This window comes from Oryzias latipes, chromosome 22, assembly GCF_002234675.1.
Source record: "Oryzias latipes chromosome 22, ASM223467v1".
NCBI lineage: Eukaryota > Metazoa > Chordata > Actinopteri > Beloniformes > Adrianichthyidae > Oryzias > Oryzias latipes.
In genome coordinates this window covers 27,967,222-27,984,158 of record NC_019880.2, presented here as the reverse complement: position 1 = coordinate 27,984,158, position 16,937 = coordinate 27,967,222, and the positions used below count along the sequence as shown (strand labels likewise).

Below are 16,937 nucleotides of genomic sequence, written 5' to 3'. Positions count from 1 at the left end.
CAAAAAATAATTTCTTCAAAAATTACCGTATTGGCCACACTAAGGCTACGTTCACACTGCAGCCTGAAACGACCCAATTCTGATTTTTTCGCCCCTGTGCGACCTGTATCTGATCTTTTCATAACAGTCTGAACGACTCAGAAAGTCAACTCAGGCCACTTGGGTATGTGGTCCTGAATCCGATACGTATACGATCTTTTGAAATGCGATCTCCGTCTGACCGGCCAGACCACATGAATCCGACCCGTATGTCATTGAGACGCTACAAACGTCATCATTCTGTGCTGAAGTAGGCGGGACGATAACATAAACAACCATGGCAGACGATGCTGCTGAGACCAGTCAGTGGAAAGGCAGCGAGGTCACCGATTGGATTCATATTTGGGGTGACCGCTCTATTCAGGCCAAACTCCAGGGCTCTGATCGCAGCCGGGTGGTTTTAGAAAAAATTACCAGCGAGATGGCCGAGCATGGGTACAGACGATCCTGGCTCCAATGTGAGTGAAAAATAAAAAGCCTCTGAGCCAAACACAAGGAGGTTAAAGACTGGAAGACTATCACCTGTCCATTTTACGGAGAGCTGAACGCATTTTGAGGGATAAGCCCAGCGTTGTTACACAGTTAACGTTAACGTTAGCTACTTCCGCAAACAATGAGTGACGTCGGACACTTTGGGTCATTTCACGGTCACGCAGGAAATCACAAAAGTTCGCATTAAATTGGAAATGTGAACCGCCTTGCAAAAATAATCCAATTTTTTTCAAAAAATTGGAATTGAGCATTAAGCCCTGCAGTGTGAATGTAGCCTAAAAAGGGGGGCTTAAAAGCTTTAATAATAATTAAAAAAAACATTAGACTTTATAATCCAAAGTGCCTTATATAGGCTTATGGATTAATTCTGGTTGTGCTTACTAATGTCAAAGCGATTTTGAGAGGTACACGGAAACATGCAGCGATGTTGGACAGTATTTTTTTATACCTTACAAAGAAGGTTGGGAGTCACAGTGAGGTTTTTCTTAGCAATATCAGTCTATTTTTTATGTGTTGCAAACAAGGTTGGGAATTACAGGCATTGTGAATATTCTAACGTGGATAACGTGTAGCATGTTACCAACAAGTTCTAGAGTTATTGTGAATGCAGGTAATGAAGTTTGACCGATGGACTTATATCTAACCCCTTTTTTTCTCACTTAATACACTTTATAGTTTGGCGCACTTTATATGTGACAAAAGTCTGAATGTAGACCATTCCTTGACGTGTGCCCTATGGGCCTAGTGGAAAATACACTAGTTTTGTGTTTTGTTGTAATTTGCCTCCATTTTAAATGCAGTATGTAGTTCAGCAGCTAAAATTTGCTAAAGCAAAATAATCTGTTGATCAAGTGATCACTTACAGGGGCATATTGTTTTATTATGAGTTGGAAGCAAGGTTGGGTGTTATTTTGAATGTGCTAACACAGGTAACTTGTAGCAGTGCTGGACTGTGGTTTTTATGCGTCTTACTAACAAGGCTGGGAGTTAGCATAGTCCCAGTAACATTTGTTCTGTTTCAGCCTTTTTTTATGTGTTGCAAACAATGTTGGGAGTTGCATATGTTTTCAATACCCTAACGCAGCTAATGTGTAGCGTTGTCGAACTGTGGTTTTTTAGTGTTATTGACAAGGTTGGTAGTTAGCGAAGTTGCAGTAACGTTTGTTTTAGCGATATTAGAGTTTCTCTATGTGTAGCAAACAAGGTGGGAGTTACAGGTTTTCTGTAAACGATAACACAGCTAACGTTTCTTACATGGCTAACTTTTAGCTAGTGACAAACAAGTTCTAGAATAACAACAAATGCAGTTAAAGTCTGATTGACGGAGTTATCTCTGACTCTTGTCTGGCTAAATGCACCTTATATTTTAGTGTGCCTTACATAACATAAACTCGGTGATAGATCATGTATTGATGGTGCTCCTAATAATCGCATGCACCATATAGTCCAGTAACCACAGACTATAATCAGTTAAACTAGAACGAAATGTTTTTTTCAAAAAAATAAAATAAATAAATAAATAAAACTAGAATGAATTTGAATGAGAAGATAATCTAACCATTATCACATTTATCTTAACCCATATATCTCATGGTGCCAACAGTGTAACAGAAGAACATCAGAAATGTGTTCTGTGGTCCAATTGGTCTGTAGTATATCGTATATAATTTTCTTTTTTAGGAAAACAGATTCTGTGTTCTCCTTGGTCAAAATCATGGAGCTGTTTTTGGGAACACAATAAAAAGCACAATAAAAAGTTGGTCATAAAAAAAGAATATCAGAAACATGCAACAACAGCAAGAAAACAGATCTCCCCTGTTTTTACCGTCTGCCTAATGTGAGGAAAATCAAGCTTAAATTGTCCATTAATGAAACAAGGACTGAGGGAGTCCTTGGGCTTTTCTTTACATACAGATGAATAACCTAGAATGATGGTGACTCAGACAAAGAAAACCAAAAAGTGCACTGGAGCCTGCGAGCCTCGGCTGTACGTCATGTACTGTGTCTGTCCGGACAGAAGGTAATCCGAGCCCAGGTTGGCAACAGGTGCAAGAGGAGAAAGTGGGGAGCGATTTGGAAACCGCAAAACATGGCCAGGCTCCATGGAGAGTATGCTGAGATGGATTAAGGCTCAGTTTGGGAGAGGGGTGGATGGTGGGCACCCAGGTGGCGCCTGAGAAAAGTACGTCATGTTTATGTGTGTGTGATTTTTTTTTATTTCTCCACTAGCCAGGTCTTATGTGCCGCCTGGCAGCAGAACACAGTGGGCAAAAAGCTGAGAACAATTAGACACTGTTCAACCATGCCTGGATTTGCATGAAGAGACCCGCCGTTCCATCTTAACAGTGACAGAAAAGACAAAGGGTAACAGGAAATTCCCTGGGATTGAAAGGATAGGAATTGATTTGTTTCCTGTTGTCTGCGTTGTACGTTACTTACTGCAGGTGTCTGATGAATATCCTTACTATAATATACAACCATTGCAGTCAAACCAGTTGAATGATTTCTGCTTCAGATTGGAACTACTTTAAAGCAAATACAGCTTTGGGCTTTTTCCAAAAATAGAAAATCCAACATCCTAATTCTGCATCAAATCAAGAGTAGTGACATTTGTTTTCCAAAATGTTTTTTGTTTTTTATGTTTTGGTTTCTGAAATTTTGTTATGCTCTCTAATATGTTATGCTGTTTTTGAATGTTCGCTTTGCTTTTTTAGTTGTTGCTGTTATCTTTAAAATGTTTCTGTGTCAAGTGATTTGTTTATTTGATTTTCACTTCAGGGGCACTGAAGACTGGGAAGACTGTCCACAAGGTTGAGTATTGTTTTCATAGGAATCTTTAACCGTTCTTCCAAAGGTTGATTGGTGCGGTCCCACACTGATGATGGAGAAAGCCTGGCTCTCAGTCTCCGCTCTTATTCATCCCAAAGGTGTTCTATTGGGTTTAGGACAGAACTCTGTGCTGGCCAGTCAGGTTTATCCACACCAGACTCTGTCATCTATGTTTGTAAGGATGGATGTCATGTTGGAAGAGGAAGGGGCCCGCTCCAGACTGTTCCCACAAGGTTGAGAGCATGGAATTGTCCAAAATGTTTGGGTATCCTAAAACATTCTGAGTTCCTTTCACTGGAACTAATGTGCCAAGCCCAAGTTCTGAAAACAACCTCACACCATAATTCTTCCTCCCCTAAAAATCACACTTGGCAAAATGCAGTCTGAAATGTACTGTTGTCCTGGAAACCTCCAAACCCACACTCATCCATCAGATTGCCAGATGAAAAAGCGTGATTCATTACTCCAGAGAACCCGTCTCCACTGCTCTGGAGTCTATTTGTTGCAAAGGTGGCATCCTATGCCAGTTCCAGTCTTTGCTAAACAAGCTTGTTGTTCTAGAAGAGTGCTGTGTCCAAGAACACTAATAGAAAATTAAGTGGAATGAAAAGGGGCTAGTTGTTCCAACAACAGGGAGAATTGCAGCCTCAAGAGGATTGTCGAGCAGAGCCCATTCAAGAATTTGGATGGGCATCGCAAGATGTGGACTGCGGCTGGACTTAGCCCATCAAGACACAACACTAGAAACGGGCTACAAATGTCGGGATTCATGCATCAAGCGACTCTGGAACCACAGACATGATAGAAGCCTCTTATCTGGGCTAAGAAAAGGTGGGCTTTTACTGTCATGCTGGATGTAAATGCTGATTTTATTTCCCAGTAGGACCTAGGACCTGATCACACTGCCAAAAGTGCCAAAAACTAATTCAATAACTACGAAAATACCTACTATATTTTGGCGACTTAAGCGTATTTTTACTGCCTTTAAGCCGCTAAACAAACATTACTGTGACTATACTAACTCCCAACCTTGCTACACATTAGCCGCTAAATGTTAACTGTGCTAGCGTATATACAATATCACCCAATCAAACATTTTGATAGAGTGCCGTGTATCTCTCAAAATTGCTGCAACATCAGTAAGCACGACCAGAAATACTCCATAGCCTATATAATGCACTCCAGGTTTTAAGGTGCCCTGTTGTTTTTGAAAAATTAAGGCTTTGTGTCCCTTATAACCCATACATTTAAAATATGACGATAAAATTGAAATGAAATCTATTTTTATAAATAATTTGTCCTTCACCGTGTAAAACCGTTCATGTTTTCTACTGAGTAGTTCTTACACTAACATTTATATGTTAAACTGTTAAAAATTCAACAAAGGAAGTCCACAGAGATTCTTGTCTGCATGGTTTCCCGGACCGGTCCAAAGTTGTGGTTGTTAACCACACAATGTGGGCTTATTTGCATTAGTACTGTTAATTCTGTTAAAAACTTCAAAGTCACAAATTTACAACGTCACAGCAGTGACGCGGTGTAGGTACCATAACCATTCGGCCTGCAACAACTGTTCGGGGTCCTTCGACTAGTGCCGACGTCACATTATGTAACTGGCTGTCCGTGGTCCGTTGACGTGTCAGATAGTGATTGGTCTGGACAAATTACTACACTACCATAGAAGAAGATATTACGCGGCCCGTTGTAAACAAACAGGGCTCCGACACAGAGTGAGATTATCTTCTAAACGTGCTTTTATTATTATGCTTATTGTTAAGTGCATTTCAGCCGAACGGACTGCGGTCAGAACCTTTCTCCGAACCGCACACTAGAACAAAGCATCTTCCCTGCCTGCAAACACGAAGCTGCGAGACTCCAGCTGTTCACGGTTCGCTCGTGTGGAGCAGCAGGTTCATTGTAACAGCCACAGATCTTTTTACAAAGTGGGTTGTGGCAAAATCTCTCTATAAACACTATAAAGAATAATGTCAGACATAACTTATGAAGGAAAAGGACTTTAGGTTACTAAAGGAAACATGAAATGACAATATGTAGAGCCCATGCAGATCTCCACGCTACGTAGTTTGTCCAAGTGGGGCTACCATAGTGTGACGTTATCCTCAGTCGAAACGACCCTGAACGGTTATTGCAGGCCGAATGGTCACTGTACCTACAGCGGTGTGTGAAGGCACCCTTGTTTTTTTATATTTGAGAATATGACAATAGTTATAGATTGAAAATGAGATTAACATGATAGAAAAAAGTGCTAGTTTGTGTGATTAACTGAGAAATGTGATTAACGAAATAATTCAACACCCCTAATTATTGTTTACAGTTGAGTGGGGCTTCGCCTGTTTTTTGGTGGACTTTTTTCCACATTGTTTTAACCCCTGTCTAAGCTTTGGTTTTGGATTTATAGATTTTTATTTTATTTCTACATGGACTTTTGTTATAAGACAAAAAACTGTTTGTTGTCAGCCAGCCTAATCTTATGATATTTTTTCTGAGTTTCATTGAGACAATAATAGATCGATCATTCTTGCTTTTATTTTTACCCCTATTGAATGCTCACAGAGACACGGAAGTAGCGGCAGAAAGCGGCTTTTGCAGCAAGATGGACGGAGAGCATACCAGGATGAGAACGTGATGATTACCGATCGATGCTTTTGTGCTTTTTAAAATAAATAAATCTGATCTCTACACATCCTCCGTGTCTTCAATGCAATGTAATGAGACACACAGACAGAAATGTGAAGGTATCTGCTGTAAATCTCTGACGTGAATAGCAGGATAAAGTTAGTTAGCATGTAGCCTACTAGCCTTCCAATGTAAAGCCACTGCTAAACTAAAGAGTATGTTAATAAAAGGCAAGTCCTGAATAATATTATTCCTATTCAACCTTAAACTACAATATCAGCTGGCTGTCTGTCTACTGGCCAGCCAGCTGCCCGAATGCCGGCATGACAAGGAAAGAGCTCCGCGCCGGAGCTATGTCCGGTGAATCATATGGCAAAGCACCAAGCCTAGGTATCCTAAATCTTATGATATTTTTCTTATATTCTTTGAGACAATAATAAATGGATCATTCTTGTTTTTCTATTTCCTTTCTTGAACGAATGTGGGTCACAGAGATACGGAAGTTACCGCTAAAGCGGCTGTTGCGGCCGGACGGAGAGCATATCCGTGTTTATGAATGACTTATGATGTGCAAAATTATTGCGTTCGCACAAATTAATTATGTCGTTCTCACGAGTTAATCATTTCGAGGGAACAAAATGGTATTTCAAGGGAACGCAATATTATCTTGTGGGAACGGAATAGTATTTCTTGTGAACAAGATATTAATCTGTGGGAACGAGATATATTTTAATTTTTTAATATCAGGACACAGGCTCCGTAAAAAAATAATATAGGGTTGTACTAAAAATATGGTTATTGAGTATTTACAAAAAGAACATAGTTTGACATTAATTAGTAGAGCAAATTGAAAACTAGAAAAAAACGTTCAAAAACGTCTAAACTACTAAAGATGTTATCTATCTAGATAGATAGATAGATAGATAGATAGATAGATGCTAGAGCTGTCAGATGAACGGCATGTCCATGTTCCGCATGTGCTCCTTCTGTCTGCACAGGTTTTGCCCAGGGTTCTTGACCAAATTGCATTGATGCTCTTAATTTGGGTTGTTTAAGTGTGATTAGGCATGTCTCCCTGTTTCTGGGTTAGGCCAAAGATGAATGTCCTGTTGCCCAATGTTAGCTTCAGTGGACTGCAGGTCCTTTTAGATCTTTAGGGGTTGCGCTAATGGATGAGATTTATGGGAAAAAAGGTGGCAGAATTTTGACAGCAGTGGCATGGCGGTAGAGATTTTATTTATTTGTAGAAAAGAAGCAGTCACCTGTAGCACCCCTCAATGATGCTTTTAAAGTCTTGAATATGTAAAAGGGCCTTTAGCAATGGCCTGCATCCAAGCAAAATGCAAGAAAACATGCCTACATTGCGTAAACAACTTTATATCACAGTGGAGAATCTCTTCAGAGAGCTTCTGCCAATTTCAAGATTTAATTTAGTCCATGATAACAAGCCACTCCTAAACCATTTCCCCTGTTACCCTCTTTATTCCTTTTATTCCCATTTTGAAGACTATTGCTGCATGATAAACAAGTTTTTCAGACTGTACTGCAGCGTCTCAATCAAGTAAAAAATAACCTGTGTTTAAAACAGCTAAGACATAAAAATATCAACTGTTGTTCATCTTTCGGGCATATCGGTGAGATGTCGCCACAGTGGCTGAGTCACACATTTGGTTTTGGTAAAGATGTTTACGCCGGATCCTTCTTGACACAACCCTGAATTTGGTCTGTGCTGGGGGCTGGCACAGGTAGACCCAGACTTGGGCATTCTTGTGGCTACATTGCCACTGGATGAAGCTCCTCGCACCCCCTGGGAATTGAACCCTGTTTTCCCATGTGCCAGTTCTACACACAGCCAACTGAGCCATCCAGCCCTTAAACATAAATATATCAAATATATGCAAATTGAATATATATGCACACGGTTAAGTGAAATGAGCTTTTTTGAGTTGGCATGACATTTGACGCCTGCTGAACATCTGTGTTGACAGAGACAGGGATTGTATCAAGCAAGCCTCTCCATGACACATGTGCAGCATGCTGAAGTGAGGGTTGTTGTGCCTCGACATGTAGTTCAGAGGAAATTGAATCAGTTATAATAATTCAATTTTGGGACATTACGAGGTTGACAGAGGAGGATATTATACCAATCTTCACCATACGCACTTCATTCCACGACATGCCATAACAAAGTTAAAATCACAGAATTTTGTGGTGCACTTTTCAGACAGATTTGACTTAATTTGGTCATTCTGCAGACATGTGAGACACATTTGGTTGACACTGACGTCATGAAACAAAAAAAAATTGAGAAAAATCCCAGGTTTTTAATCTTCTTTCATTTTTAAAGAATTGAAATGACAGAAAACCAAGAAAAGGACTTTTTAGGTTTAAAATTTAGGTTTTGTTTCGTTTAAATTTCACAGCAGTTGGGTTTGGATTTGTCCAATATTTTTATAAGCTGCTTATGTGTTGAATTATAAATAAAAGTCCAACTTACCCATGGTGCAGTTGGTAGTAAAGTGTGGCTCAATGGTAGCAGTATCATCAAATGGGATCCGCTGGTCGTAGCTGGCTGAAATCCGAAAAGGGGATCCTCCATGTGTGCCCAGAGTGAGGTGGACCACAGCCCAGCTGCCAAGGAGAGAAAGCAGTAGCAGGGTCAGAGCAAGGAGCAGACAGCATGGCTGACTGAGGTACCCACACCCCCTACGGGGCATGGACGTCAGGGTCGCTTGGATCTGCTCAGCCGGAGTTCCCGGAGTCTCAGGTAAGGGGCTGTCCAGAGCCTCTCTGGAAACCGACATAGGAGTTTCCTCATCCCCTTTCATTTTGGGAGGGCCTCCTTCTTCCCTTTTTTGTTGATGCATGGTCCCACCTTTCAAGCTCAGCCTGACCGTTTTGAACAAAATTACAGAAAGTCCTGTTTCAGTTGATTCTACAGCTCAGACTCTGCTCTGTCAGAATGAAACTTGGGCTTTAAAGCCACAAATAAAACAAGCAGGATCGAGAAACAGCAACACACTCAGGTGAAGCTCCCGTGTGTGCTGCAGTGCTGCAGCGAATGCCGTCCTGTCCACCAGCAGCTGGCTTTGTGCAGTTGTGCAGTCTCTAATTTTATAAAGCCAACTGGTTGATTTGTTTCTGGCTCAGAGCTTATCAACAATCCCTCTGACTGCTTCCCTGTAGCCCTGGTTCTTCCCTCCCCTCTCAGATGATGCCCATCCCTTCAGCTACAGGCATGGCCCCAAATATAGTCAGTATCCTGTGAACAGACACTTTTATTGATGAGACTTTCCCAGTGTTAAAATCTGGTCTAAGATGTAAAAACAGCGTTGGTACTCCGACCCTTTAAATGTTGAAAGGAAGCAAACCTAAAATCAAAACATGTGACATCAAATTAGATACAGTGGAGAAAATAAGTATTTGATCCCTTGCTGATTTTGTAGGTTTGTTCACTCAAAAAGAAATTGACAGTCAGTCATCTTAATGGTAGGTTCATTTGAACATGAGAGATAGAGAATCAAAAATAAAATCACAACAATTACTTAAAAGAATATGTATGAAGTTTTGTGTTATTTGTTTGAGGAAAATAAGTATTCGAACCCTCTTGTCAAAAAGACTTAGTACTTTTTGGCAAAACTTATTATCCAGCAGGAATGTCAGACATTTCTTGTAGTTCATGAGCAGGTTTCCTGTTGGAAAAGTCATCCACCCCCCATTTTAAGATTCCTGGTGGAGGGAAGAAGGTTCTAAGGATTTTGACAATACACGGCTCCGCCCATCCGCGCAGCATTTCTCTTCCTCCAAGCACGACAGGTTGATTTGAAGCCAAAAAGATTAGTTTTTCATCTAACCACAGCACCTTCTGTCAATCACTCTCTGAATCATGAAGGTGTCATTGACAAACTTCAGACATGCATGCACATGGGTCTTCTTAAACAGGGAGACTTTGCGAACACTGCAAAATGTTAAACCATTGCAGCGTAAACTTTTACCGATTGTTTTCTTGGTGACTGTGGTTCCATCTGCTTTGAGTTCATCAACTAACACCTGCTGTGTTGTTTTAGGCCTATCTCTCACTGTTCCCATGTTCATGGAAACGGTCAATCAATCTGGTTTAGAGCTCCAGACCTGTGTTGCTAGAGGTGACTGCAGACCAGCCAAACGTAGGACTTTATTTGCTCAAAGCCCATTCACAGTAAAAGGCCTTCAGATCTGGAAAACCATACCTGCTGAATTAAAAGCCTTCCCAGTTCTAAATAAGTTTACTTGTAAATTAAAACAATGACTTGAGTCCAATCAAGCTTGTGAACATTACAGCCATATTTTACCAGTGCTTTCTTGTAAATATTCCTTGATATATGTATTGCATATGTTAATGTCTGTGTCTTTGTTTAATTGTTGCTGTTTTTTTGTCTCAGGACTGTGGACATGGCATTGGTTGTATTTGAAACTGTAACAATGTTTTTTTTGTCCTGTCCCTTTTAAATAGATAATACCGAATGCTAAAACATACAGGTGGATTGATGGTAATGCTGTAATTCTTGTATTTTGGCACCATCAGTTGTCACTTTAACCTCCAGCTTCTTTTTGATGGTTTTGTATTCCATTCTGGTCTTGTACAGGTCTAGAATCGTCTCCCTTAAATCCACTGAAAGCTCTTTAGTCTTTCCATGCTGGAGAGTTTGCAGTCTGACTGATTCTGTGGACAGGTCTCTTTTGTACACATGATTAGTTAAACAGCTGTCTTCAATTCAGGTGACAGGTTGATTAGGTGCGTCTAACTGGTCTGTGTGAATTAGAACTTTTCTTTAGCAAACCTCTCCTTTATGCACACAGCTAGAGGAAAATGTTTGGTGTGGAGCTTTTCTGCAGCAGCGATGACTGCACGTCCACACAACGCCGCCAGTAGACAAATGGGTGCTGAGCTTTTCACATTTCCCCAATTTCTGAAATGTAACTCAATAAGCTTTGGTTTGCTTTCCTACCATCTGTCTTTCCTCTTCTCACTCATTCCTCTCATTTGTTTTCTTGCCCACAAGCTGCTCTAAATTGGAGGAAAGACGCTGACCAGATGAGAGCGATGTAAGAACACAGCGGCACCCTCATTGAGGGGAACCTTCTCCTGGCCATTTTCCACAAAGCAAAATGCAACTGGACCTTAATAAGTATGGACGTGACCCTAAACCTGCAAAGAAACTTTAACTTAACTTTTACATTATCATAGTTTTAAACAAGTCTTAAAATAAAACATTACATAAGCACTGTCAGGACTTGGTGTACAACATTCCATTAAAATTAACCTCTGAAGCTGTGCAGTAAAACCAAACAATTCCATTGTTTTAGGGAATACTATAATGGTTCCAGAAGTCAGTCTTTACTCAACCTTCTTTTAATAGAGCCCTAAAAATCAATTTCCATCTGCAGCATTTTGATTTCAAACAGTGCTGCTCATTCTTCAGACCGGGGGTTGGCAACCCGCGGCTCAGGAGCCGCATGCGGCTCTTTAGCGCTGCCCTAGTGGCTCCCTGGAGCATTTTCAAAAATGTTTGAAAACGTAAAAAGATGGGGGAGAGAAATATAGTTTTTGTTTTAATATGGTTTCTCTAGGAGGAAAAACAAGACACAAATATTCTTAACGTTTTCCAATGCTGTAAGATTGTGTAGGAAAAATATTGTAATGCCCGGCAAGTACGTCACTTGTAGCGGGCAGAACGGGAGCCAAGTTGTCAAAAAAGTTGAGCTGTCAATCAACTGGCTGCGCTGGAGAACTATTCGTGTCCCACACAAGGCATGTCTCCGAACAGCCTCACGAAAAGGAGGCAAAAAAAGAAGCTGAGAGCGCAACATCCTTTCCGGCATTTATAGCCCATTTACGTTAAACACACATCACATTGAACATTGCACAGGTGTCATCAACCTCTCTCCCTTCCACACTCATGGTGCAACATAAAGAACCAACATAACAGGAAGAATGAACTAAGGTGGAACAACAAAACTGCCACATGAAAAGAAACGTGGGTAAACAGAAACTCTCATGCTGAGCCCTAATTAGATCAGGAGACCGCATCCCACAATCCCCTGCTGCTAACAGACCTAAAATGCACATGACCGGCACTACAATATTACATTTCAACATTTCTGTCAACGAAAATTTGCGTCATTGCCTGCGACATACGTTTCTACCGGCAGGGCTTTTTAAAAAAAAAATTTTTACTTTTAGCGGACCGCTAGGAAGGTGGCTGATGGAAATCAAACCACCGTCAGTTCCGTGCATTGCTTGATGAAGTTGAAAGAAAATATTTTGACCTCCTGTTACACAACACAGTCCGATGGATGTCCAGGGGTGACGTTTTGCGTCACTTTGTCGTCTGTTTTGAACACGTGAAAACATTCCTGAAAAGCAAAGACCTGAACTACCCGCAACTCGAAGATACTGAGTGGCTCAAAAAGCTGCACTTTAGGGTGGATCATATGACTGTGACAAGCCACCTAAACGAGCTGAATGAAAGTCTGCAGGCGCTGCAAATGCTTGAAGCTGTTCTGTCATTCGAGTGCTGCTGACTGTCATGGGGCACACACGTTCCATTTTATTGCTTTGTGCTCAAATCCTCAAAAGAAAAATGACATCAAAAATCTGATTTCTTTATTACATTTCTTTAATATTATCAAAGCAATGAAACCTAATTCATTGATATTATAATGAAGTTAAACTTGCACAACAGAGCAGTCACGTTCTCTGCAGAATGCACTGCAGGACAAATAAACATTTGATCGTTAATGCTCATTATGTATTTGTAGAAACTTAGTCCTTTTGATAGTAGGCTAATATTGCTAATATAGATACATATTGCATGCGTTGCCTTCATTATAAGGCTTAAATAGGGCTTTTAATATTTTGCGTCTATTTCAGAGTATTTTTTTTATTCAAATCGTTGTGATTCAGGAGCAGACAAAAAAATGCTGTTTGAAAAAGATAGTAGTTGTGGTATAGAGAAGACAATGGGCTGGCCACAAGCTCCCTGCTCCTTCATTCTAATGCATCCACTAGAAGATGACTAGTACGTCTTAGTTTTTCTTGTCCGTACTGAAATCTGGCTCAAACCCGTACGTCTCTATATCTCCAAGATTGCTCGCCTTTTTTGTTGCACTTTTAACGTTAGTTTGGGGGTGTAAAGGGGCTGTAAGCTTGTGGGATGGAGTATTAACAGAGAGCTTTCAGCAATAGGTAGGTTACTCCGCCCACAACTCAGAGGTGAATTTCTAATGAACTCCTGCTACTCTGCAGAAATATAATTAAAATACCAATGGGAACGCTTTGAAAATACCCTTTGAAAAACGTAGAGGGACTTTCAAGGACTCTGACCAAAGAGCTACAGCCACTATGCATGTATGATGTTCAAATAATCATTACATAGGTTTAATTTAAGAGAAGAAACATAAACATGACCTCTGTTAAGTCAGGACATAGATTTCCAGGCATCTCTTAGACTGTTAAATTATGTCCTCTCTTGCTTTGTGTGTGCAGAAGCTGACAGGGCTGTTCAACTGAGCTGCCAAGCCATATCATTCAAACATTCACACTTTATCATAAGCATACTGCCAGGTGAGTTGCCAGGTTACAGACATCATATTTATACCATACTATATAAATGAAAGGAAAAACATTACTATGAGAAACTGGCCTTTGTGTCTTTTTCCAGCTGTATTGGATCACATGACCTTTGTTTGAGCTGCTATAGCCTTCGCTGTGGAGGGAGTTACTTTCATCGCAGCAAAACATAATAAAAACAGTTCAGAACTATTAATCATTGCTGCCAATTGACAGTTCTCATTTCATAATGCGATTCATTTATGCTCCCTCGGTGCTCTGCTCTGGTTAATGTAGGCCTTTTAATTTTCATTTGATCTGTGTGTGTCTGTTAATGAGGATGCAGGACGCTCATTCTAACCACATTTCGGCTTTTTTATTTCATTTTTACTTTACGTTTCTATAAGCTGCGACTGTCATTTATCAGTCAAAACATCATGTAAAGAGTTCTGTTGCATGCAGAAAATTAGACTTGAAAACAAAGCCACACAGAAGCAAACTAGATAAAGTTACATATCAGAAAGTGTTTTGCTTTTATTCAAAATTCTAACAAACACACTTGCATTTAACCCTCATATCTATTGATATAAAAAGCATCAAACAACTTCAGCTCTAAAATTTAGTATCTATTTGAAAACAAAATCAAGTGATCTTTTTTTCAGAGCTGGAAATAAATTCGAACCACAAGAGGTTGAAGAAATTTGACTTTTTCATGCCTTACATGAATCAAAATGGGCACATTTGGAGCATTTTATTAGCCTTCCTGTCCAGATTAAAAGTTATAATTTTTGGTTTACAGTAAACCCTTGTTTTTTGCGGGGGTTACGTTCCAAAAAGAACCCGAACCCGAAATCCGTGAAGTAAAAACCTCAATTTTTGTTACAATTATTATACAATTAAGTACTCTATTATACATTGAAAAGAAAGAACAAACCATTTTACCGGCTCAAGCATTTGTTTCACAAATAAAAGTACTTTAGAAACGTTTTTTTCAACAAATAACTTCTGTACTGTACTGTCAAATAATAATTTTATTCATCGATGAGAACAGAAGGCTTAGAATCGCGGAGATTAGCCCCGCCCACCGCGAACCGAGTAATTGGATTAAACGGGAGAAAATTTAAAATGATTAGGAAAAAAATACAAAGTACAGTGGGACAAATAGTGATTCAGGTGTATTTCTTAGCTCTTCAGACTGAGCCGCTGCATCCTGACTCCGCTCTGCAGTGTTTTCTTCTTTTGAAGCCCGCGGTTCAGCTGTGTTTGTTCGGTAGAAGAACATAGTGATTGACAGTTGTTGTCGCTCTTTTTTCTATGGGTTTTAGAGAAACTCGAAATTGCAAGAGAATTTGCACGTATGTAATTTAAATTTGCCTGTTTTACGTACGTGTACATATTAAACTGCAACGTTATTGACGCACAGGTAGAGAAGAAGCGGAGTGACTTTTTAGCCAATCAGAATGCAAAACACAATGGGGGGGCAGCTGCGGGTATAAATAAGGTATAAAAAAATCATGCTTTTTTGGTTATTTTCAGTTACAATAAATGGACAAAGTGACTCTATTGGGGGGGGGGGGGGGGGGGGCAGAGGAGGGTCTCGCCCGGGGAGTAATTCAGGGTAAAACCGCCACTGGGAGTTAAGGACTGGAGAGGAGGGTTGTGGTGTTGTCACGATTGCTGCTGGATCAGGATCTCTACTGAAGCCCCATTGATTTTGACTGTCAAATGGTATGGAGCCGGACAGCTTTAAGCCAATATGTCAAGAGAAGTGTAGATCAGACTGAACAGCTCAGTGTGGCCCAGGCTGGATGGATGGCAGCCCCTAAACTAAAATGGGCACTTCTGAATGCTTTTTGTTTGGAGTGACATTTTGTTATACTGCAACGCAGCTGGGGTGACGGCTCACCTGAAGCAAGTTTCCTGGTTTCATTTGGTAAAGCAACTGAAATGTTCTTTTCACCCAAAACATTTAATTTTCTGAAATGTACAGAGCACTTTTCAGGTGGAAACTCCAATGAGCCATAATCCAATAGACTTGACGAGGAAATATTATGGAAAGAGTGAAAAAGGAGTGGCTTGCAGTACAGTATTTATAAGACTTTTGCAGAATTCTGCAGACTCAAACTCATGCTGGTGGTGAAGCCAAGCATTAGCCATTGTAAATGCAGATGAGTCACACATAATCAGAGCGATCATGAATTTGCAGAGAAAATCACTCTATGAATGAAAGAAAATCAATTTGCTGCAAGTAAATTAGAGAGGATGAATGCAAATCCAACCAAGTTTAAAAAAAACATTTTAATCTCTATACCACCAAGAATCAAAAAGTTATATTAGTGTGGGGATTCTACAATGCGTAAAAAAATGTACATGAAAGCCATGTGATGATGGTGCAACGACCACAAGAAGCATTAATTATGCCACACTTGCAGGGAAAGGGGGATAAACGATGATTCTAGCAGGGTAAATATAATGGTGGGCTTACATAGTTCTGTTTGCCTTGTATTAATTGGTAACTGGGTGTAATTTTATTTTGTAAAAATCTTCATGTTATTTCTAGAATCCAGCACAGGTTTAATGTATGCATTTACGTTCCTTTTTTAAACCTCATTTCAGTCACCTCCCTCAAAAAGCTGTAAATTGTAATTCCTCTCTCCAAACAGACTCGTCCATACAGACTTCTTCATTCTGGCTCCAAGAAACACTTAACCAAGGTAATGAAACATTTATTACTGCAGCTGCAGAGGACGTGTGGAAAGAGTTGCCCTGCTTGGACCAAATTATTTGAGTCACTTTTTATATTTTCAGTAAAAATGATTTGGCACCCGCTCCAATAGTACAGTATGTATTAAAATCTGCAGAACTAAATATTGATTCAACACAGAACTCCTGGTGATTCAACATAGAAACAGGAACAAAAATAAGAAGACTTTGTCATACTGATGATCATTTAGAGAATCCGGATAACATGTATCGTATTTTCTGCATGGTAAGGCGCACTTAAAAACCTTCATTTTTTCAAAACGACATATATACGACATATATTATAATCCGGAGCGCCTTATATATGCATGGATTCATTTGGGTTGTGCTTAGAACGATTTTGAGACGTACATGTTTTTTTATGAGTTGCAAACAAGATTGGGTGTTGTTGTAAATATGCTAACCTGGCTACGATGTAGTTGCGTCGGACTGTTTTTTTGTTTACGTGCTACTAACATCGTTGGGAGTGAGCGTAGTCACAGAAATGCTTGTTTTAGCTGTATCGGTCAAAAACCTGGAAGAGCAGCTTCAAACTGGCATATTTCACTGGGAAATGTTGTTTTTTACGAAACTAAACATGTTAAAC

At 40.0% G+C, this 16,937-nt stretch overlaps 1 protein-coding gene across 2 annotated transcripts in view; it reads right to left on the bottom strand.

Moving 5' to 3' along the window:
- alk (ALK receptor tyrosine kinase) overlaps positions 1-16,937 on the bottom strand; it is a 650,197-nt gene that overhangs the window by 161,814 nt on the left and 471,446 nt on the right. For both annotated transcript variants that reach the window (XM_023951461.1, XM_023951462.1), the window contains exon 5: positions 8,495-8,628. In XM_023951461.1, the coding sequence (XP_023807229.1) occupies positions 8,495-8,628 (134 nt within the window). The remainder of the gene's footprint in view (positions 1-8,494; positions 8,629-16,937) is intronic.